Source organism: Microchirus variegatus (assembly GCF_963457635.1).
Source record: "Microchirus variegatus genome assembly, chromosome: 17".
Lineage (NCBI taxonomy): Eukaryota > Metazoa > Chordata > Actinopteri > Pleuronectiformes > Soleidae > Microchirus > Microchirus variegatus.
In genome coordinates this window covers 18,336,163-18,359,572 of record NC_139818.1, presented here as the reverse complement: position 1 = coordinate 18,359,572, position 23,410 = coordinate 18,336,163, and the positions used below count along the sequence as shown (strand labels likewise).

General features: G+C 41.2%; 1 protein-coding gene across 1 annotated transcript; it reads right to left on the bottom strand.

The window, feature by feature from the left end:
* Nucleotides 1-1,524: 1,524 nt before the first annotated feature.
* reep3b (receptor accessory protein 3b) lies at nucleotides 1,525-22,858 on the bottom strand. The gene is made up of 8 exons (XM_083903997.1): nucleotides 22,573-22,858; nucleotides 14,655-14,727; nucleotides 9,427-9,503; nucleotides 7,863-7,983; nucleotides 7,617-7,730; nucleotides 4,704-4,866; nucleotides 1,889-2,019; nucleotides 1,525-1,772 (listed from the first exon to the last, which is right to left on the bottom strand). Exons 1-8 carry the CDS (start codon nucleotides 22,602-22,604, stop codon nucleotides 1,701-1,703), a joined length of 783 nt encoding a protein of 260 aa, XP_083760123.1. The 5' UTR covers nucleotides 22,605-22,858; the 3' UTR covers nucleotides 1,525-1,700.
* Between the last annotated feature and the right edge of the window lie 552 nt (nucleotides 22,859-23,410).

The following is a 23,410-nucleotide window of genomic DNA, read 5'->3' as shown; positions in this document are numbered from 1 at the left end:
GCAAAAGTGTATAATAAAATAAAATGAGATGATTAAGCAACAGCAACGATAAAAAGGAAAAGGGAGGTATATGTGCAAAAAAAAAAAACTGGTGGTTACGGTACAAAAAGGTAACATCTTCACTGACGCAACGTCACAAGAAAAATGTACAACTATGAATGTGATGAGGACACACAGTCACATTAAAATACAAATATAAGAGTTAGGAAAAGTAAGAAATCAGCATAAAGAGTCACTTCATTCACTTGGTTCATTTTTTTGGTTCCTCTTTTGTTGGTCGTTGCCTTCTTCCTCCTGACAGCAGTGAGGCGTAGTGTTGCTCTGCTGGTAGCAGGCTTAAATCCTCCTCTAGAGTTCAAGTGTGGTGTCCACCCGCTGGGACACAAGGCTCTGGTGCCGTCACCATTGTGACAGGGAATGTTGCGTGTGTGTGTGTGTGTGTGTGTCCAAGGTATGAAACAAAACAAACTCTAGAGTCATAGAGAAGGTAACTGACTCCGAGTGAACACGGGCGTCAGAGCTTTCGTCAGATCAAGTTACTCACTGATAAAATACCTGAAAGGCAGCAGCACACACTGCCGTGTTGTAAAGGTTGCTTTTCATATTAGGACATAATCTTTGATAAAGTATTTATAAGCCAATGATTAAAACAACAACTTTGGGTTGCCAGGTTTTCAGCATAAATTCAAATAAAAGCAGCCAGTGTGGCACCTTCATTTAATCCGACTATCAAAATAAGTAAAAAATGCTTCTTTTCATGATTGATTTGGTCATAAAAGTAGGAATAAATGTACAAAAACCTGAGTGACACATTTATCTTTATCAGGTGTGCTGGAGCAGGGAAAACACCTAATACATGCAGGACCAGGAATGAGAAAACCCTGAAATAACTCTTTATGTGTAACAAATCCTTGTCACATGGATAAATTTAGTTGAATAAGGCAATATATTTTATTTACTAAGATCATGGGTGTGTCTTGTATGAAGATTTAGGGTTTGCAGTTCCATCCATACATCCATTTTCTATCCATTTTCACAGGGCCAAATAGAGACAAATAAATAGACTCTCACACTACGGTCAATTTAGAGGGTCCAATTTACCCAATCCCCAAATCTGCATGTTTTTGAACTGTATGTTAAAACGTTTTTTTTAATAAAATGCCTTTTCCATTAGATCAGTGGCCAATGGGATCTCCCGAAACCTGGCAACCCAAACGCTCAAATGCTCTTATTAACAGTTTAATAAAGCATTAGCTTTATTGATAAAACCTTAGTATATATGAACTGTACACAGAGGACGCCTTTTAAATAATAAAAAAAAAAAAGTGGTACCACGAGTGGAAAGAGAAAAAAGTGTCAAGTGGACAGACTCAAACTCTAAAAGACCACCCAAAAAACATCACGCTTTAACACTATGACTCGATAAAACAAACAAACAAACAAACAAAAAAAGGTCCACGCAAAATCGTCCCCAAAGACAAAAAAGGTCAAACAGCGTCTTCATTGACCTTCACTGAGGGGAATAAATATGTCAGCAGAAGACTCGAGATCGCTCGTTCAGACCGAGAAGAACTGAGGACAAACTGTAAAATACCATCCACCCATCAATCAGCAGCCAGGTCTGCTGAGTGTGTGTGCATATATATGTATATATATACACATCTATATATATATATATATATGCATCAGCAGTAGTTTCTTCAAACCCCATAATTCACCGAGCTCAGTGCTGGTCTCTTCTTGCCTTTAATCTTCAGGGATCCATACCGAGCCTGATGAGGACATAACACGTCAGATTATGTTTTTTTTACCTGCATTTCATACAATTGCTGATTATTTTTAGATATCTGAACGGATATTCTCAAACAAAACAGAACAAGACCCTCACGTCTTTGCGGATCCTCGACCGCGTTATCTTGACGCTCTGCGATCGTCTCATTCCTCTCTGAGTAACGGCCTCGTCTTCGGAGAAAATAGGCTCCTCCTCGTCTGACCTGTCCTCCTGGTCACAATAGTACTCTGGGGGGAAAAAAAAACACAGACTAGATTTGTGCCCTGCAGATGATAAAAACGCCTTTGTATGGGTTGTAATACTCTCTGTAACCAGCAGAGGACAGCAGATAACCATATGTAGTGAAGCTCTCTTTGTCATAGAAAAAGATTTTAACACATGAAATGAACAAAAACATTAACAGTGCAAGAGAGGCAATAACATTTATGAAAACATCCATTCAACCATTGGTGGAGCTGGTGAACAACTCGGACACGAATTTCCCCAAAGATCAAACCACAAACCCTGCGATTAGTTGACAACTTGTCTAATTATTCAACTAAGACACTAATAATTTTACAGTTCTCCCAAGGAAAAGGTAAACTTTCAAGTCCTACAATTACTAAAAACGACAAAAATCTACAAGCATTTGAAAACAGCTACTAATTTTGTTTGAAAACAGTAACACAGACAAGACACATGTGAAAATAGTTTAGTTACAGACGACAGAACACTGCTGTTTAAATGTCATCTGTCAATATTCCATGTTTTGCTTATGGTAATGCATGATAAGCCAGTCACAACATCTAGCTACGCTAATGCTAATCGAAAATGAAAACATTTGCGCTGTGCCGGATGAGGTTGCACAGTGTTCGTATTATGTTAGCCCTACGCTAATGCTAACCGTAGCGTCGCTAGATAACCTTTGGAAACGGGTTCGCCAAGTTAGCCGAAGGAAAAGTAGTAGCATGCAAATGCTAAATAAATATGTGCTCGCGTATTAGTGAATGGACACCTCGTCCACCCTGTGGTGAACCGTATGAAAATGTCTCACCCACCGTCAGGACACTCTCACCTCCCGGCTCCAGACAGCGCAGCTGCTGCTGATGAGCCGCTGCCTGCCTGGTGTGTAGCGTGATAAAAATCAAGTATGCACACCATCAGGCCATGCTCAACCCATATCCAGCCTTAAGTTTTAAGGCAATCTGACTAACGGTGAGCGAGATATGTAATGTACGACACGGGAACAAAGAAGACGACGAAAAAGAAACAACGAACACACACAAAGAAAAAAGGCCGGTTGTGAAGCATTGTGAAGCATTTTCGTTTGGACACTATTTTTAGCCGTTGATTAATCCACATTTGGTGCTGCTCTGTATTAGTGGCAGCAGGATGGCAAGTGTGACACGATGAATACAAAATGCAGTGTGAGTGTGTTGTATTTGTTACATCTTTAGGACCTTTTAAGGACCAGTAGTCCACATGGAGACCAAAGCCTGGTGTGTGTGTGTGTGCGCGTGTGCGTGTGCGTGTGTGTGTGTGTTCATGGTGATGAAGGGACGATGTCACCTCGTGCAACACTCGGAGCTCACAGATGTGTTTTTAATAGCTTTGGGGAAACAATGGAGCTCTGTGGCTCAGAGGATTCAGAGGATACGTTCAGTGCTGCTTTGACTCCAAGACGTGGGATTTGTTGACGCTACATAGAATATCACGAGCATCGTCTTTTCGAGTACAGTACGTATACAAAAATCTGTCCAAGAACAGAGAACCTCCAACATGGCCCCCAAAGGGAGTGTGGTATCGTGTGAAGCGTTTTTTTTTTTTGCAGCAGTGAGAAACATTTGAAAGAGAAGGTGGATAAAAAAAAATCTCCTCTTTTCCCCTCCATGTATCTGAGTCTCCCTGCTTGGCTGGCTGAGCTGAATACATATTACACTCGGTCCTCTCTCAGCATGCTAATGCCGTCTAGCAGCCTTCCTTCCCTCAATCCCTCCACCTCTCCTCCTAATTCACTCCTCTTTTCATCCCTTACATCTCCACTCTGCCTCCCTCTAAACATTCATCCCTGTCCTCTCCTCCTCCTGCTCCGATCCCACCCCCGACTCGCTCTCTCTCGCCCCATGCCTCACTGATTCACTCTGTGTGTGTGTATGTGTGTGAGAGAGAGAGAGAGTGTTTGACATTCTACCAGCATCTTACTAAACCTCATCTCATCTCCTCTGTCTGCTGAAAAGTCCCCCGTCTCTCACTCACACACACATACACACAGGCAGTCTACAGGTACCATCAAGTAAGAAAGGGGGGATTGAAGGAAGGAAAGAAAGGAAGGAAACAAGGGAGCAACACTTGAAATCAGTAGTTTTGGTGTTGTAGCTGACTGCACTATCTATGTACTTCCTCGTGCATTCTTGTCGTCTTAGTTCTGCTTTTTTCTCATTTTTCTACACTACCGTTCAAAGGTTTGGGGTCACCTATACAATTTCTTTGTGTTTAACATTAAAACTTGCACTTTTATTCATCAAAAGAGTTGCAAAATGAATAGAAAATATAGTCAAGACATTAACAAGATTAGAAATAATGACTTTTATGCTTTCAGCTGTTTTTCAAGGGTTTTCTAATCATCCAATAGCCTTCTAACGCCATTAGCAATCACAATGTGCCATTAGAACACAGGAGAGATGGTTGCTGGATATGGGCCTCTATACACCTATGTACATATTCCATTAAAAACCAGACATTTGCAGCTAGAATAGTCGTTTACCACATTAACAATGTATAGAGTGTATTTCTGATTCATTTAATGTTATATTCATTGAAAAAAAAATGAGGACATTTCTTAGTGACCCCAAACTTTTGAACGGTAGTATATATACTGCATTCGCTATATTTTGCTGAAAACAGAAGCATGTGTGCGTGTGTGTATATTCACCTTCTCCATCTGCAACATCAGCACTCTGAGATCTCCTCATGGCAGGGTTGGATGCGTGGGAGCTGTACTGGTACAGCTGGTTCCCCCTGTCGTCCTGCTGGCTGATCTGCGTGAGGTCGTGCATGCTCAGGCTCCGCAGCTTCTCCGTGATGGCGCCCTGACCCTGTTACAGACACACACAAAAACAACAACGATATTCCGTCACTAACCTGCAGCGCTTAAGCCGTGCGAGGGAACAACGGGACTCAACAGTGATGAATGATTAAGTGTGTATATGGACTGTGGGAACACAACATCAGTGTGTGGAGCCCACTGTTTCCACCTGGTGGCTGAAGGCTTTTTTTTTTTTGAGGAGTGAGGAATATCATATAAGTTAAATATAAAACCTGACCAGAATACAACAACAACATGATGTAATCCAATGTTTTTAGTCTAGTGTAAACTCAGTAGGAGCTAGTTCTGTCTTACTAGATGTCTTTCTGTGAAGTGATGTCTCGGTCTTCAGTTAAAGAAAGTTATTGTGATGACTCACAGGGATTTATATTGTCAGGGTCTAAATTATACAATGATAAAGACGCCATGATGTACACAGTTCACAAAATGAGCAGCGAGATGACGACGAAAACAACGGGATACAAATTTTTGATGAAACATAAAAGCATCGGTGTTATACTGAAATGTAAAAGGTAAAAGGGGGGTAAAAAAAAAAAAAATTGGGGTTAAATATTGAGCGAAATGCACTTTAAGAACAGAAGTGGATGTGGTACACTGGTGGTGTGAAAATGACAGGGAAACATTCTGTCCATGCTGCAACACTGATTGGTCTTTACCTCCCACAGCAGCCTGCTCACACACAGACACCCTGAAGAAAGATGAATGTCAGTGCAGAAGGAGAGAGAGAGAGAGGAGAGACAAACAAGAGTCACAGAAAGGTTAGGTGAAAGAAAGCTGCACCACATCATTATCATACGTAACTGTACACTAGCAGAACCTGTGGCTCTGATGTCATCCACCACTATAAATTGTTATTAGCGCAGACTAAAGGCATGCAACTGTATGTGAGCCGGTGTTTTCCACCAAGGCTAGAAACAGCAAAAACATAATACTAGAGAACAAACGACACATACTCATATTTACAGAAAGGCAGGTGGTGTGTGTAGCTGCAGGAGAGTGAGAATGTGTGTGTGAGAGAGAGAGAGAGAGAGTACACACCTCCACACAGCTGCTATGTTTTTGTTTGAATGATTATTATGTACCCGTTATAATGAAAGAATCTGAGGTAAATACACGGTGAAACCCAACGGGGCAAAGCAGGATCGTGTCAGGCAGCAGAATCCAAAGAGTAAAAGTTTTTAAGGTTTTAATCATGTGAACGATGAGCGGTGAACTGGAATACAACACAATACAATGTGTTCGTGCATGTTTTTGTTGACAGCGTTGTGTTATATGCAGTAAATTGTCTCACAAAAACAAATTCTATTTTTTTCCATAGGCAAATATATATTATATATACATCGGCTTTCAGAATAGTCCCTTCTTGTGTGATACTGCTAAATACAGCATTCATCTCAGGATACTTTTTTAAACATTAATCCAATTCCGCAAACCATATTTCGCCATAACCATTTTTATAACCATAATAATAAAAAAGCTAATGAAAAAAAACTGATTCTGTCATGTTTTCCTTACAGATGCAATTTCAACCAGCTGCAGGACAACACGCACAATGAATTTGCAGGACACACAAGTTATCGGGACTTATTTAATGAAGTCGTGCATTAAATTAAGTTTTAACTTTGTGATGCATCTGTAAAAACAAACCACAGGTCCGGTATCACGTGATCTCTGAGGTATAAGCTTTCACGTTGGGTTTCATGTGTAATAACAGCTGGCTTTATCGAACTAGTGAAGGCCCGTCACCTACAAACTAAAAAAAAAAGGTATTGAAAGGATTAGTAATTGCACTGTGACATAGAGAACGCGCAATGAAGGAAAACGGAGACACGACACAAAGAGGCAAAGCAAAGAAATATGAAGAGAGGGGTGATGAGTTTTGAGGCTGAGAAACAGAGAGGCAGGTTTTTAACCGACGACATCATCATGAGTCTAACTCACCAAATGTAGACGTGTAAATAAAAAACCTGCCTTTAACAAACATTCTATTCTCCGATGGGCCTGGGCTGTTAATGTGGATCTAACAAGCTGACATGATTCATTCTGTTTAGTGGTGGATTCCCACTGCCTGGGATTACCTCAGAGCAGTGGAGCCTGAGACAGCAGCTCAACAGGGATTATCTGATACACTCAGGTATTCACGCGATGCTGATGAAACCAGCCAAACACACCTCATTAGCACCGACTCAGGAGTAAGCGATAGCTGAAGGACAACATGGCACTTCAGCGGCGCACAAAGAACACGTTTACACCAGCTTGCCAAACAGATCTATTAAATTCCGGTTGACAATTTTCTTCAGGTGTGACCGACGTGTTTCAATGCGTTTATATTTACACACTGTGAGCACTATTTCTGTCCGTGGTGTGTCAAGTGTGATTTTAGCGAGTCGGATGAGGACATTCTGTGCCACAAGGCTGAATTGCTCTACTGTCTAAAGCAGGCGGAGGGTGCTGTTGTATCTGAAGCAAAAGGAGCTCAAGCTTCCACTTCTGTCTCCTAAACCTAGATCCTGTTAAGTGATGATGAGGGAGAGGCTGAGGGAAAAGGAAGGGATGGCTTTTATAGGCCATGTCTAAATTTGACCAATCCCACAGAAGTGAGCTACAGTGTAAACGCCGATTCACGCATACTACTGTTGCTATTTATTGTTCATGCAATGAACACAATATGAAAGAAAACAGCACATTTGAAAGAATATTTCCTAGAATACAGACGAGAAGTTTGCCAGAGACACTTGCCTTGACAGCTGCGGTGACAGCAGCCGTGGCTGCGATGCTCAGTCCCTGCTTGCCAAAGTTCACCATGGTTTCATAGCTCTTCTCTTTGGCCTGCACAATATATTCATCTATTTCCTGGAGGGGGAAACAATCAATTAACAATCTGTTGGTGGATAGTTTAATTGGAATAGAAAGCAGCGTGACCGCAACACAATTACTCCTTGTATACAGAGAGATAAGCGCGGAGGAATCGGTGGTTGATCGTACCCTCTCTCTGGAGGACAGTAGAGGGTGCAGGCACTTCCTGTAAATGAGACTTGCTCCTCTGGTGTAGGGGGACAGGAGCCAGATCACGAAGGCTATCTTCAGCTCATAGTACAAAGGAAACCTGGACACACACACAAAAAGAGGGAAGTGTCCCCAACATTAATGAGGGTTGATTAACTTGTTAAGTCTCAGCCGTTAGTATTTGTGGAGAGGAGGCTGTTTAGAAATACATGGAGTCAGCATTTAAAACACACATTTGCCACTTGAGTGCAATAAAATAAAAATACAACAAAATAACATAACGATCATGATCTATTACTAGTTCAGCCGATGTCATGCAAATATGCACATTTAAAATAAGGTCACTTTATATTAGGGAACACATATTCACCATTAAGCAGGTGCTTACTATACTAGCCCTTTATTAGTAACCATTAAGCACCTATTAACACCTTATTCTACGTAGCCTTATTCTAGCCTTATGAAGTAAGATTTTTCCAACATAAGATGTTAATACTTGCTTAATATTTACTAATAAAGGGCTATTATGCTACTTATATGCATGTTAGTAAGCACCTAGTCAATGGTGAATATGTGTTCCGTAATCTAAAGTGTTACTGACAATAAATAATATGCAATTAGGTCATTTGACAATATAACAATGGCACAAAACACGTCTGCATACATTATACCACATGAAAACCATGTTTGAGCCACTTTACTTCCCCACAAATCTCTCATCCAGTATTCAGAGGCTTTGTTGAGATCATGTGCTTCCTGTTTGCTTCAATTACGCTCAAGTCTAGAATCTGCATGGAGTCCAGGGAAACTGAACTACTACTAGAAACGGTTCATACACAAGTTGTGAATTAGGTCTAATAAGGTCCAGCAAAGTCTCTGGACACCTGCACTGTAAACATTTTGCGGCGAGACACAGATCAGCGCAAAGGTATTTTATCATTTCTAAAGCATTCAGTGTTCCCTGGAGAAGAGTGGCCTCAACAACAGTGAAACAGAAGAGGTTTGGAAGCAGCGGGACTCATTCCTAGAACCATCAGGGCATCAATAGATCAATCACTGGTAGGGTTGAGTGGCTCGGTAGAGGCCAATGCGAGTGAAATACATGTGACAGAGCCAATGGAGTCAGATGGAGACACATATTTGGTGAACTGTACTACACTACCGTTCAAAAGTTTGTGGTCACTTAGAAATGTCCTTCATTTGAAAGGAAAAGCACTTTTTTCCCCCAATGAATATAACATTAAATGAATCAGAAATACAATCTATACATTGTTAATGTGGTAAATGACTATTCTAGCTGCAAACGTCTGGTTTTTAATGGAATATGTACATAGGTGTATAGAGGCACAGCTGAAAATCATTATTTCTAATCTCGTCAATGTCTTGACTATATTTTCTATTCATTCTGCAACTCTTTTGATGACTAAAAGTGTGAGTTTTAAAGGAAAACAGAACAAAAATTGCATAGGTGACCCCAAACTTTTGAACGGTAGTGTGTGTATTGACTCATGTGTGTTGTGTGATATTTTTGGAGAAAACTCACCATGCTAACGTAAGGTCAGAGATGGTCTCCACCACAGTGTAGAGGGCAAAAACAATCCAGTACATCATCCAACGCACCTGAACAGAGAAAACAAAGGAAAATAAAGCTTCACTGACTGACATTTGAACATTAAATAAATACTAGTAATTATTGGTATACTAATTATTACTAGAGGTATTAAAAAATCACACCAGACAGCCATTACTTTCTTAATAATCAAGACATCTATTGTTCGCTACACCATGTTCTGAATTCAACAAGTGAACATGGTTATCAAGGCCAATAACCGAGGTAAAGGCTGCTTGTGTGTTTACTAAGAGTTCCACCATCTCAGGCCAGTAGTAGTAAAGAGGTTTAGGATTTTATATCGGTTTGTTTTCATGCTTTCTGCTGCCCTCCCTCCTCTAACGTTCCTGCCGTCTCTCTCTCTCTCTTTTTACGGGCTTTCCCTGGCTCTTCTGGCTGGATTTCCATATCAAAGCCAGCAGAACACAGTGGCAGGCAGACAGGCAGACAGACAGACAGGCAGACAGTCACATGGCAGGCTGAAGGTATTAGCCAGACACAGCTGCAGCCGCATGACCGAACTCACACCAACTCTACCTTATGAAATGCTGGTGTGTGTGTGTGGAGAATTAATAGCATGGCATTCCCAGTTACGCAGACTCTTCCAAGGCGGGAACGTTGTACCTCACTGGTCTATAATAAAAAGGTACAAATATTAAATGGCGGCATGAGTCACTGCGGCTTCACCTCCGCGCCGGCAGCAGAGGGTGTCACAGAACGGTACGGATGTGAAAAAGGAAGAGCGGCATCGACGTCACGGCACGCAACAAGATTTTTTATTTTTTATTTTTTAAATATCACACACACTGGGAAGAGTGAAATGCCACCTTTACATTTTCTAACAGCAATAAAGCAGGATCTCAACATGAGCTTATGTTTACAGAAAAAAAAAACGATCTGTCCGTCAAACACTCACTCACTCTTACACTGCCTACACCATTACTGCTTGACTGGTTAATTGGCGACCTCATCGTGAACTTCCTCCACACTCACTCACACACACACACACAGGCTTGGCATGATGAATGTAAAGGAGAGAGAGAGAGAGGGAGATGGAGGGGACATCTAATTTATATGTTTCAATCTCCTCCTGCCTCTGTCTCTCTTCTACCTCTCCCCTTTCATCTTCCTCTTCCTCTCTGCACCCCCCTCCCGCCCTTTCCCTGCATTTTTCTCTCTTGGCCTCCCTCCCTTCATCTCATCAGTAGGGAGGACATTAAGATGTGACCTCAGTGAAATATACCGCAGCCATTTTGACTTCCTGAGGCAATTGCAGACATTTACTAGCCCGGTCTATGAATAACTGCCTTCCATTAACAGAAAGACAAAAAAAAAAACACCTGACCTCAGCTCTCTGCAGCCAATGGGCCGACGACTGGTTAAAGCTCAACTTGGTAGAACATGGAAATGGCAGTGGGACATGCATGGTACATACACTCATTTTAAATGACTACAACCTCTATATAGTTGGATTTTATAATATTATGTTAATGGGTCACGCAAAAACCAGCTGTAATTTATCATTAATAATCTACTGACAAGATCCCTTTCCAGATCAATCATTTGACAAGTGACGCAATTAACCTTTTGGTCTATAAATGACATTACTATTCATCATAATCCGAGTCAATATATTCAATTTACCTAAGCCCGAGTGTCTGAGAGCTATATTTAGTATTAAAAAAAGGACACTATCAACAGCGGTCATCAGACAAGTGTGCTCCCAGTTAGACTGGGATCCAGACACAGAAGCCCATTTATCTGAAACAGAGCAGACTGAAACAGTGTCGCATTAGGGTCAGAAGTTTTGACTGCTTTCACTCAGCACTTCATTATCCTCATATCAGCGGTGAAGAGGCAGGGAGGCACAGAACATGGCAACGTTGTTTCTAACCGAGTGATGTCCACTCCTGTTAATGGGGGTGGAATGAAAGAAGAATAAGATAAATCGTGTCATCCACTGGTTTCACTTTTAGTGAATGTATTTAGAAAGTTTGACGGAGAGACGCGTCAGTCGGCGTGCACTCACATGAGCCGCGCGGACCTCTGTTCACATAGAAACACGCTAAAGCAATAAAAACAAAATGAGAGGGCTGGGCTCTGGAATGAATTCTCCGAGCCAACTATGCGATGAACTGATGTAACCTCTCGCAGGGTGTACTGCAGCTCAATCATATAAAAGCAGCCACAGGCCAGTTTCGGCTCAAGTAACAGAGTGCTGAAAAAAAGTACTCTGTTTAATCACTTTTCTGTGTATTTAAAAAAAAAAAAACCTTACAACATGCCAGAGGGTGTGCTTTTGTGTTTTGGCTACATGATGTGAAAGGTTTGAGACTTTTCTATTTGATTCTCCTGGATCATGTTTGTGTGAGATCCAGCCTTTGTTCACTAAGTCTCATCTTAATGTTTCCCAGCAAATGAATTTTCACTCTGGGTTCCTTTCCAATGATTGACCGAAAAAAAGACGCTTGGCTGAAGTTAGAAGTTAAGTCATATGTTCTGAGCGGAATCTCTGTGCATGTGAATGTGCAGTAAATGTCCTCTAGTTGACCAAGTGCAAATGAATGAAAGACTCTATGAAGACATCAAAGAGACGACTGTGTTGATGACAAGGGGTCTGCTTCTTGTAGACCGGGCATGCAGTCTAAACAGTAAAGCAGATTGTATGTTTGCAACTGGTCGCTTGGTTGCCATGATCATAGAAGCGGGAAGGTGAAAAGTGACAGCAGGAACTGTTACCGACTGTAAAGTCCCAATCAGGAAGCAAACGTAGGTTGTCAGCGCCATTGTTTCTAAAGTCTCCTTATGTTATGCCTTTTTAATTAAAACTAAACTAGGGCCAGAACCAAACGGTAGTGCAGTAGTTAGCAAGGTTGCCTCACTGGCTCGGATTCCGGTTAAACTAGGGGACTTTCTGTGTCAAGTTTTCTATGTGAGATATGTGTGTTTGTCCTACAATGGACTGGTGACCTGTCCTGGGTGTACCCTGGACTGAGATTGGCTCGAAATGAAATAATCACATTGACAAAATTATGTCATCCAAAAGATTCAAAGCACATTATCATTAAACAGAACGAGTTAAACATTCTGGGTTAAAGGATTATTTTCATCTCCCTCAGACGACGTCAAGAACAATTATTGGAAAACCTTAGACATTTTTGCAGCCTTCGTCATTCCCATTGTTTATATTTAACTGTACATCAGGAGATTCTCATTTCATACTCATTCCAGTGAACGACAACAAGTCTGCTGTCCTCAGAGTAAAAATGTGTTGCAGAGTTCATCTGAGGCTTCAGCAGTCTGAATTAGATGAATCAGATGGGTGTTTTTACAAAAGTCCCTTTACACGTTTCCTTTGTTTTAAAAGGCGTAAATCCATGTATATAAAAGGTCACACGCAATTCCGCACTGCACAGCAGGACTGCCAAGAAATCCAGTCAACTCTCTGTACACTTCAGCCAGGCATATATCATGGCAAAGCTACAAACCCATTTCCACAGCTTTGAGCATCCCCCCGGAGAACAGTGGACTCAAATTTGTGAAATGGAATAAGTTTGGAAGCAGCAGGGCTCTTCTTGGTGTTTGGCTGCCCAGACGTACCGAGTCTGAAGAATACAAATGACCATGTGATATCTTAGTAGTTCATTAGCATTCAAAGTGGACACCTTGGTTACATTTTTTCAGATGTAATGGCTCCTCATACTTAATCCATTCCATTTCCTTCCTTATTCTTTCTGTCATGTACAGTACAGTGCAAAAGTATCAAGGCAACACCAGCTTTAAAGCATTTGTGTCTCTCAAATTCTGGGATCAATGGCATTTGGTTTGGAACGATGACTGAAAGTTGGCCTTAGTGCGCTTTCACACCTATAGTTCGATTGCTTTGGTCCGCACCAGTCAGAAACATGTCACAATGAAGCTAACAGACGTGGGTTTGCTTTCACATATGCAGAGTTCTAAACGAACCAAAATAGACCGCAAAGACCATCGGCACCGGAACCAGAAAACCCCCGATTTCCACCGGGTGCGTCAACACCGCGGTCACTGGAGCCGATCGCTGGCCCGCTGTATACAGCTGGCTCGCAAGGCAGCACTGCGCTGCCGTAACGCGCCCAGTGGGGATTGACGCTGGGCAGAGAACGGTGCAAAACCGCATCGCTGACGTTCCGCGCCACTGACGCCCCCGGTGGAAATTTGGGGTAATCCCGTACCTCATCTCATACCCATAATGCATTAAAAACAAGAGGAACCATACCAAAGTAGGACGGATAAAGCGGTCCGAGACCACCCCTTCAGGCAGCTCTCGGACCGGTTGATTTGGTGCGCACCAAAGCACCAAGATTACATTCACACCTACGCAATCGAACCGAACCAAGGGACCAAACACGTTTGGTGCGCACCAAATGCTGCAGGTGTGAAAGCACCCTAATATATTGGTTGCTGAAACAACTAATCTAATAGTGGCTTTTTCACAGTACTGCACCTCTAACAACCCAGCGGCACCACACACACCAAAGGAAGCACAGGAACAGAGAGACGGCAAACAGCGAGAGTAGAGATACTGCTTACAGAGTCTAGTGCTGGTGTGCTAAGCCTCTATGTGAATGTACCGAACTCAGCTTTCTGTGATTTCACTCTCGCTGGCATTAGTTACATCACCTGACTTCACAGAGAAAACCTATAGAGGCATGTTTAGTACCCACTCACAATCTGGGCTATTTGGAAGTAGGGTTGCTGTGGTGTTACATTATATGCATTTAGATTACCAGTCTTTACAAATACTGCCTTGCACTACTAATCAAATGCACACACTGTGCTTCCCTGTGATTTATACATTCACACACTTTACAGGGGTATTTGTTGTTCAGTGTCTTGCCCAAGGACACTTCATGAGGATCGGAGGAGCCGAGGATTGAACCGTACACCTTCTGATGATGTCAGACCCAATGTGCATCTTGAGACATAGCCATCTCCAGGGTTGAAGCATTTATTTTCATCATGTTTCACAAGCAACAGATAAAACATTTGCCAACATTATGGCAGCTTCTAGAGGCAACACATTTAATCTACACACGTGAAAAACAGGAGCAACAATGCCTTGAATGGATACCATTTTTACCATTAAAAAAGAAAGCATGCACATAAAAAGCTCATCCACTTACATATTCCTTGACATTTTTGGTCTTGACTGCTTTGTAAGAATAATATGCAGGATATAGGGTCCCAAACACCAGCCTGCAGGGAGAGAGAGAACACACAAAAATGTCATTTCTATTGCCAATATATTAAAATCAAAGCACCACTATGTTATTTATTCTTGCAAACATACACAAAAGGACTAAATGGATGGTTCCTGGCTGAAACTACACATGAAAATATACTGTAATAATCTGAAAATGCAAATACACACACCAAGATAATATAATATTTGCAAAGATAGGCCTAAAAAGGTCTATGCTGCAGTTGCTCCAAGCCTGAATCTGAATTTAGAACAAACATGGGCTGGAAACACTGACAAATACAACTAAACATACAGTTTAAAGTCCATAGTATGACCCCAGATTCAGGATCTGATTTTCACAGTGACAACAGCTTCACATATCAAGGAGGTTTTACAGTGAAAACAAAATGGTTGTTCAGTATAATTAATCAATGCAAAAAGTAAAAAGAAATCATCTGGTCCTGCAGAACAACCTGGGGACTTATTTATATCGTGCAATGATGGGGTGCCAGGTTCTGACCCAGAGTCTGAAAACCACTGGAACACAAGACGATGACTCAATATTTCCTCTGCAATCTTCCGCAGCAGCAGAAGCAGCTGGGGGTAATGTGGCCTTTGGTTCCATGCCTGCTTCGCTGCAGGTTTTAACACTAATTCAGTGTACTGCACTCTTCTTTTGTTCATTTTGACTTGCATACATACAAGTATTCCCTATTTAAAAATCATCTTCTGGCTGCAGAGTCTTCTTGCGCTTCATGTATTGTAACGTGTGTTACTTTGCTTGATTAAAAAAAAGGTCATATTTATGAACATGCTAGTAAAGTTAAGGTTAGACAAGTAATGGTTAGGATATGCTTATAGGAAATAAATATAGAGAAACCATGATACTATATTATCACGATATTGCAGAGTATTGTGATATCTCTACCTCAATAACAACACATTCTACTTTACAGTAAAGGCCTCTGGAATTGTGATTTGGACAATCAAAACAATGAGTTGTTATAAAGTGAAATACTGTATAGATACTGTCACACGACTCAATGCACATGAGATGGGTTTACTATGAATCAAGTTCAACGCAGCCAGACTATCTTTCAGTACAAAAGAAAATGTTGATGGTGTAAATCCACAAGTTATGTAATTTATTTCATTTTATCACTAAATGATATGTTAATTAATGTAACAACTGTAGACTTTTTAAACAAACATTATAAAGGATACCAGGACAATCTAAGGTTTTGGGGCAAATCGGAGCTAAACTAATTGTATTCAAACATTTAATACAGAGAATAAGCTGCAGAAAAACAAGACCATAAAATTACCACCCTACATCATTCTTTCAGTGTTTCAATACATGATATATTCAGCATACATCCTCCAATATCACCTGAGGAGAAACAATTTTGTGAATTAATTAAGGTTCTCCATGTCATGCATTTGTGCTCTGCCGTCAGCTTTATTACTAGACTTCCTTCAGTGTCATCATCATCATTAATTAAATACAACACACAGAACCTTGTTCTTTATCGGATAATCTAAATCTCCCATAGACTATATCGCCTCGAAGAGAAACAGTCAAATGACGGACCGTTTTAATCCCAAACTCGGTTGAGGCGAGGTTGGCCTTATATCTGCATATCTGAGGTTGAGGCTTATATTCTTGGTTACCATAGTGATTTGGAACTTTGAAAATTGGAACACACGTCAGAAGGGGAATGGGAGAATAACGTTCACAGACACAGGCATCGAATAGCAGATTTTGCAACTGTCAATATTACTGTGTCCAAGTCTTTTTTTTTATCTTGTATTGAGACTTTTGGCCTTTTTGTCAGTTTGCCAGTTCATCATTGACAGGCAGAAGCAGCTTGGACAGCAATGATAAGTCCTGTTCAAATGTCAGGGAGTTCGGCCCGTTATGTTACCAACTGATCAACGATATCAATGAGTCAACTGAATCTACACACCCCTTAATAAAGAAACTTAAAATGACTTCTCACTGCTCGCTCCAGAGCCACAATAGGCTTCATGCGCAAACACTGCAGTGCTGCCTATCCTGGAAACAGTGTTCGATGTGGAATTCCCCTTCAGTTGTAACCGTACTGGCAGTAAATCTGGGTATCTTTACAAGCCCAGGACCATATGACAGCATCCACCAAATAATGAGTCACAATAAGACACTCAAATTAAAGGAGTAGCATCTCAACACAGGGGTGTGATAGAAAAATGAAGGTGTACTTCATTTCAGCAAACCTGTTAAAATCTCAACTATTGCCTGTGGGTCTGGGTACTTCATAAAAAAAGGAATCACAGTTAAGCGTTTGCACATATTTATTACTGCCAAAACCACATTCACCCTCCTTCCACAAACAAAAGGGCAAAGCCCATGTTCCCCGTTCAGTGACCATGAATGATTTCCATTTATACAACGCAGATTACATCAACGTCGTGATGTTTATTACCAATCATCTGGTTATCAAACGGGTTGTGAGACACAGCAGACCACGCTTCACTGTATCTCACATATTAAAGACTTCCTATGATTTGACACAAAATTACATATTTTCTTCAAGATATAACATTTACATTCTTGTTGTGGTCGTATTCCAAAACGGTTGGATGTTTCCACAGATATTAGAACCTAGAAAAGGAATGCAGCGATACACCGCAGTCTCAACTCATCTGCTCGTCTTGTTGGAACAAAACCTGATACAGCTGCATGGGAGAAATGAAGGAACGTGTTCGGAAATTGAATGGACGTACTTGTGTAGGGGCACAGAATCCTTCAGTTTAAGTTAAACCTGTATGGTCTGGCGGACGCGCGGCAATCGAACACACAGACACGCAGTGTATATAGTCTTGTATACAGATGCACTCCCTCCCCAGAGTTCCCTGAGCAGCAGGCAAGACGCCAGCAACCACAGAGGTTTATTTTCCTGCTGTTGCTATAGAAACAGCAAAGCTGCCACAGCTCCAAAAAACTCTCTCTTCACGTCTACATCTCTTTGTCACATTGTCATTTCGGCTCGCTGTGCTTTATTTCCATTAATATACAGGACAATACGTCTAGATCAAAAAGCACGAAACATTAAAGTTAATAAAATACGTCCATTTGCTCCAGTTTGGTGGACATGTTTGTATGAATGAGGAGAGCATTGATTATCTATTCGATGGTATGGGGAAAATGGTGACTGGGTCTGGATGTTTTGGACAACTTTACAATTAGTGACCGTAAAATAAGTCTTTACTCATTATTATTTAAGTCAGAAAAACATGGGCTTAAAATGAAGCTACATCAATGTGCCTTTTTTTGTTTTTTAGTCAATATCATTCATCAGGAAACAGAATAACTATTAATTCTTTAGTGTCATGCAACTGTGATATAACAAATGAGGGACATTTCTTTGTGGGTTTGCTAATTAGACAATAGAGAGTATGCCATAGACTAATGGAAGTAACTTTAATTGAGATGGTAGTTCAAACAAATTTAAACCCAATCCATGCAAGTGCCATACATGGGATTACATTCTTGCATATAAATCTTGCTACAATCTTATCTGTACTCACTATCTCACTGGTGGCATTTTTACGAGCTTCTGGCAGGAGTCCTGAAGATAAATCTAGTAGTCTGTTTGTATTGTTGAGATAGTTAAATTAGCAATAATAACAGCATGTCATGCACTGGTTCATTCGGTGAAAAACAAACGTAAAATTGAGTATCACCTGCATAAAAACGGTAACTGACATGAGGTAATGTACATAAGCATCATCTCTAAGTTATTGTTTCGGCTATTGTTGTACATCTGGTTATGGTTCACCCAGGTTGGCAGAGACGTGACTAGCTGGTCAGCATGTGAAGTTAAGTTCAGTAGAAAACATCAAGACAGAAACAGAAGCAGAAGGTGCATTAATACTTGACTTGAGTCTGAAGTCACCGCAGCCACCTAATTAATTTGTTGCCAGGAAAGTATCACGCTTCACAACTCTGACCTTTTAATTACTCCATCCATGACACTTCTTTATATTTTCCAGGTGCTTCAAGTTACATATTTTTCTTTCCAACTCACGGAGGACCAATGAAGACATTCCCTCCATAAAACAAAGGCACACAAAAAGAGGTTGCTCATGAGCAAAAATGTTCTTGAAACAATTTATTGAAAAGCAGGGCCCCTTCTTCATTCCAAAACTACCATCCCTCCATTTCCCTTCTTCCCATTTCAACACCTTCTCCCCTTCTCTCTCTGCATGCAGCTGAGAAAATAGCCCCTTGCTTTTAGATGGGCCTTGACTCTGGGCTGCAGGTCAATTTCCCTGGTTTCCTGACACCATAAACCACCAACAACCAGATGGAGGGAGGGGGAGGACAGGAAGACAAGGGCAAGAGCAAAGGAAAAGAGAGAGGGAGAGAAATGAAAACAGAAACTCACCGAGAGGGAAGGAGGAAGGGGGGAAAATAACCTAAAGATCTCCAAGATTTCAGCTCCCACCATCTGGTTTGAGCTTTAGGAATAAGAATTTGATTACAAGACTTTTCCCCTAAAAACACAGGAGGAGGATTGTTGAGAGAACTGCTGCAACAGCAAATGGGACTGGTTACAGTCCAGTTCGACCCCTCCCCTGAGTGTTTCCTCAGAGGGAAATAAATTGCATGGATCATTTAGACTGCTCTCATAGTTCTCCGAATCTCCCCAGAGTTGAGAACTGACTTGTTAAGTCACAAGATCACATTTTAGATCAATATTTCCCAAAATATCTTTCTGGAGACATAAAGCTCCCCCTCAAAAAACAACTGAGCTATTTAAAACGACGCACTGACTAAAACTTGAACTGGTTGCATTATAATAATGGCAGTGGTGACGGCCAGATTCACTGATCAGTCTCAACGCCAAATGTAATGTTATGGCTCATCTGTGAACATCCATGGCCTGTTGGGGTTAAAATCTGTTAAAACAGATGACGAGGTTATTTTTTTTGCTTTTTCAAAATCTCAATGAAAGTTATTTTATTGTGGCGCTGTCAACAGCACATTCTGAGTCACTCAGATCCTCTGTGTTTTCTCTTTCTCACAGTGACACATCCCCCGTACAAACACCGTCAACAGACCCAGTCTGCCAAAGTGTGACAGGCCATCAATAACGGCAGAGGAAAAAAAAAATCCCACTTTCACGTTTCAAAACCGAAGCATATTTTGAAGTTCAACAAAAAGCAACTTTCTGATTTCTCGATTTGTAACTGACGCCGACGGTATTTACTGCTGAGGTCTTTTTGCGTGTTCTGGTGAAGGTTTGTTACATGACAAAGCAGTTTTCCATTCTCGTCAGTATCTAAGCAAACTGGTCGGTGCCATAAAAGTATTGGAGCTCAGCACTGAGCCCTACCCCCTCCTTTTCTCATTCCTCAACCTCTGCTCCTGCCAACACTACATCTTCCTTCTCCCCTTTCTCCAAGCACACTGGGTGTGAAAAGATATGTGCCAAACAGTTAAATAATCAGACAGCAAGATAAACTCCCAACGTCATGCGGGTATGGCAAGTTAACGTGTCAATTGTGAGGAACGCCCCGACTTAATGCAATATCCTGCCCTTTTGTATGAAGAATTCCACAGGTAGCCAATAACAACAGACGACAATGCCTCTTTTCTTTGTAAGACTATTAAACATCTATTACTTCAAACGTGTCAAAGCTATCAAAGCATATTTATCAGCATCCTCATTACCAAGATGAAAAGATGACAACACCCACTAAACAATAACCACAATATTTTCTGCTTTGCATTCTCTTCTGCATGCTCCAAACAGTCAGTGCGTTTACATGACACAGGAAAACATGATTTTTTGTGTGATAGTACAACTAAAACGGGACTTTTAAAATAAATGTAAGCATGATACTCTGACTGAAATGTTACTAAATTCAATTTGTCCAACTAACAAACTGAGGAAATGTGATCGAAAGTCAGAGTTACGACTATATGTATAAGTTCAGCTGGACCATAATTGGACTCGAGTTGGCCTGGGGGCTCTGCACATGCACCACAGTTCCACCGCTCCGCTTAACCCTGGAAAGAGTGTACAAACAGTTCCCAGACGAATAAGAATACATAGACAAAAACATGGCAAAATCCAGGCTTGTACATTTGATGGACTGACTAGGAGATTGAATTCACGCGACATCAGAGCCTCAACTAACAATTTCATCTGTTGATTTTGTTTTTGTGTGTGTGATCCATAAAATGTCAGAAAATCAAAAATAATTGGTGTTTCCCAAACCTTGAAATGTTTTGTTTTGTCCACAAACCAACATCTTTCAGTTTGAATGATATTTGTCAAATACAGCAATGGAACCAGAAAATATTCACCAATAAGAGGCTGGAAAATCAGAAAACCTTCTTTTAATTATTGAAATAAACTCTAAGGCCAAATAACCGATAATCAAAATAGTTGAGGATTCATGTAGGAATAGATGTAAATTGCAGCACAACTCAACATAATAACAACTAGCCTGCAGCTAAACTATAAACTCCTAATGCTAACAAGCTGAAAGGAGGCACCTCGCCAGCTAATGTAGTGGAGGAAGATGTACTTTATTCAATAAATCAATTCCCCACTGGTGCTTGCATTCTGGGACAAAGGGCAGTATTCCAACTGAACAGCATAGCTGACCCAACTATGCATGGAAACATAATTAGTGTTAGACAGTCCGTCTCCATGTCTGTTTATATTCTGAAGTCACGTTAAATCACACACAAGTTTTTGTGAGATCTCAACTCCCTGGAATCTCCTCCCTGTGTGTGTGGTCCTGTGTCTTGACTGGATCGTCTAGTAGTCTGTGCTTTATCAGGATTAAAATGTTGAAAATAGTTTACAAGGTTCGTGTCAAATCAAGTCAGATTTGAAAATCCTCTGGTGTGTGGTGCAGGCTTCGACTCCGTGGCCGTCAGATGGACACAATGTCGTGAAGGAGACCCCAGGCATGAGAGTCCACCTGCTATTCTATAATAGATGGTTTGCATTTGAAAAATGTGTTCGAGAGGAAGGGTAACTGTTTTTCTACACCACTCCCTTCTGCCAATTCCACTACATTCCTGTCCTCCATTTCCCCTCCAGCATGTGTTGAGTAACAACTGTTCCAGAAAATGTACAGACACAAAGACATGAAGAACCTGAAGGAGGGGGAAAATAAAGGTTTGCTATGAGTCAAGAAAGGTTTTTTTTCTTTCTTGTACTAAAACCTGAATGTCTGACTTGCGCATTAGGACAATTGATATACTTGTGTCAACACATTGATAACTAGGCAACCACGAAGCAAACACACACAAATAAAGCCACCTAAATCAAATTTTCAGTGTTTCTTCCTGTATCCCAACAATGGATGCCTTGTCAGGTTATTTTGGGTAGGGCTGACTAATAATATCTTCAAGATGGCAGCTGCACCTGACACTCCTTAACAGTCAGATCGTGTAAGAGCTTGAAACGTCAACCTATCAAAAGTTTCACATTGTCACAGGTGACTCACAGCAACGTGCATGCTCATTAATCATGATGTAAACACGCCTGTTAGCTTTGGACTCGACAAACAAGGCCAAACTAGCCACAACTAGCCACTTAGACCAGTTTATGATACAAAATCTAACAGTTTGTTTACGGCGCCTAGTTTCGTTTCTAACAGAAATTATGCATAACCATGTTGATAGATTTCACACGGCAATGTAAATCAAACTGGAGAACTATAGTAAAACTAAGCGAAAGGACGGGAGCAGTTAGCCAAGCAAGCTAACAAAGCCACATTTCTACACGGGGTAAAAAAAACAAACCGACTGTTTATAGTTACATTTTGCTCATTTTTATTGTAATAATACTCACACGACGCTTCTAGAAATCATCCAGGACACCATGGTTGCTGTTTTTGTGTGTTGTCGGTCTGTGGCAGCGAAAAAACAGCCCCGGTGATAAGGTTAACAGCTAGCCGTAGCCGTTGTGAACTTCTTCAGCCAAAACTTCAAAGAGCGAGTCCAGGCGAGCTCGTTATGTCTCTGGACATCAGCCGAACATCGTGTCTCACTTTACGGTTACTGTGGCCACAGCTAAAGTCAGTGGATTATATCCAATATTATCCTCGGTGATGTGAAGCAGTCACTTAATCCCCCAGGTTTCCTCCTTTTTTTTCTCTGCTCTCCAGTTTCTGGCAGCAGAACGGTGCTCAGAGTGACGTCAACAGGAAGAGAACAACCCTCCGAACGCGCTTATTGGACAGTTCAGGCTGTTTACAACCAACAACGTCTGTCATTGGCTGGGCACGTCAACCCACGTGACTACTGCGTTTGATGAAGTCGGTGGGATTTTAAACTCATCGACCTGCGCGCTGATTGGTCGGATGCGGAATCGTGGCGACTTCCAGCCAATGGGTGAGAGAATCGACTAAAAACACTCGTGGATGGATGTTGTCGGGGAAGCAGTTTTCTCTCTGTGAGGATGAAAGGTGACCTTTTTAAAAAAAAATTCCACTGCACGAAGCATGGGCGGATGCACATTTCCACAAGTAGGACGAGATGTAAGAAAAGAGAAAACATACATTATGTTGTCATACATTTTTATTTGAATTACAATAGGATTTTTGTATACATATAAAAACACATTAGACTGAGCAGGGGAAGTGCGACCGCCTCTACGGGGGCATGGTTATTTAAAGGAAGCGCCTTCT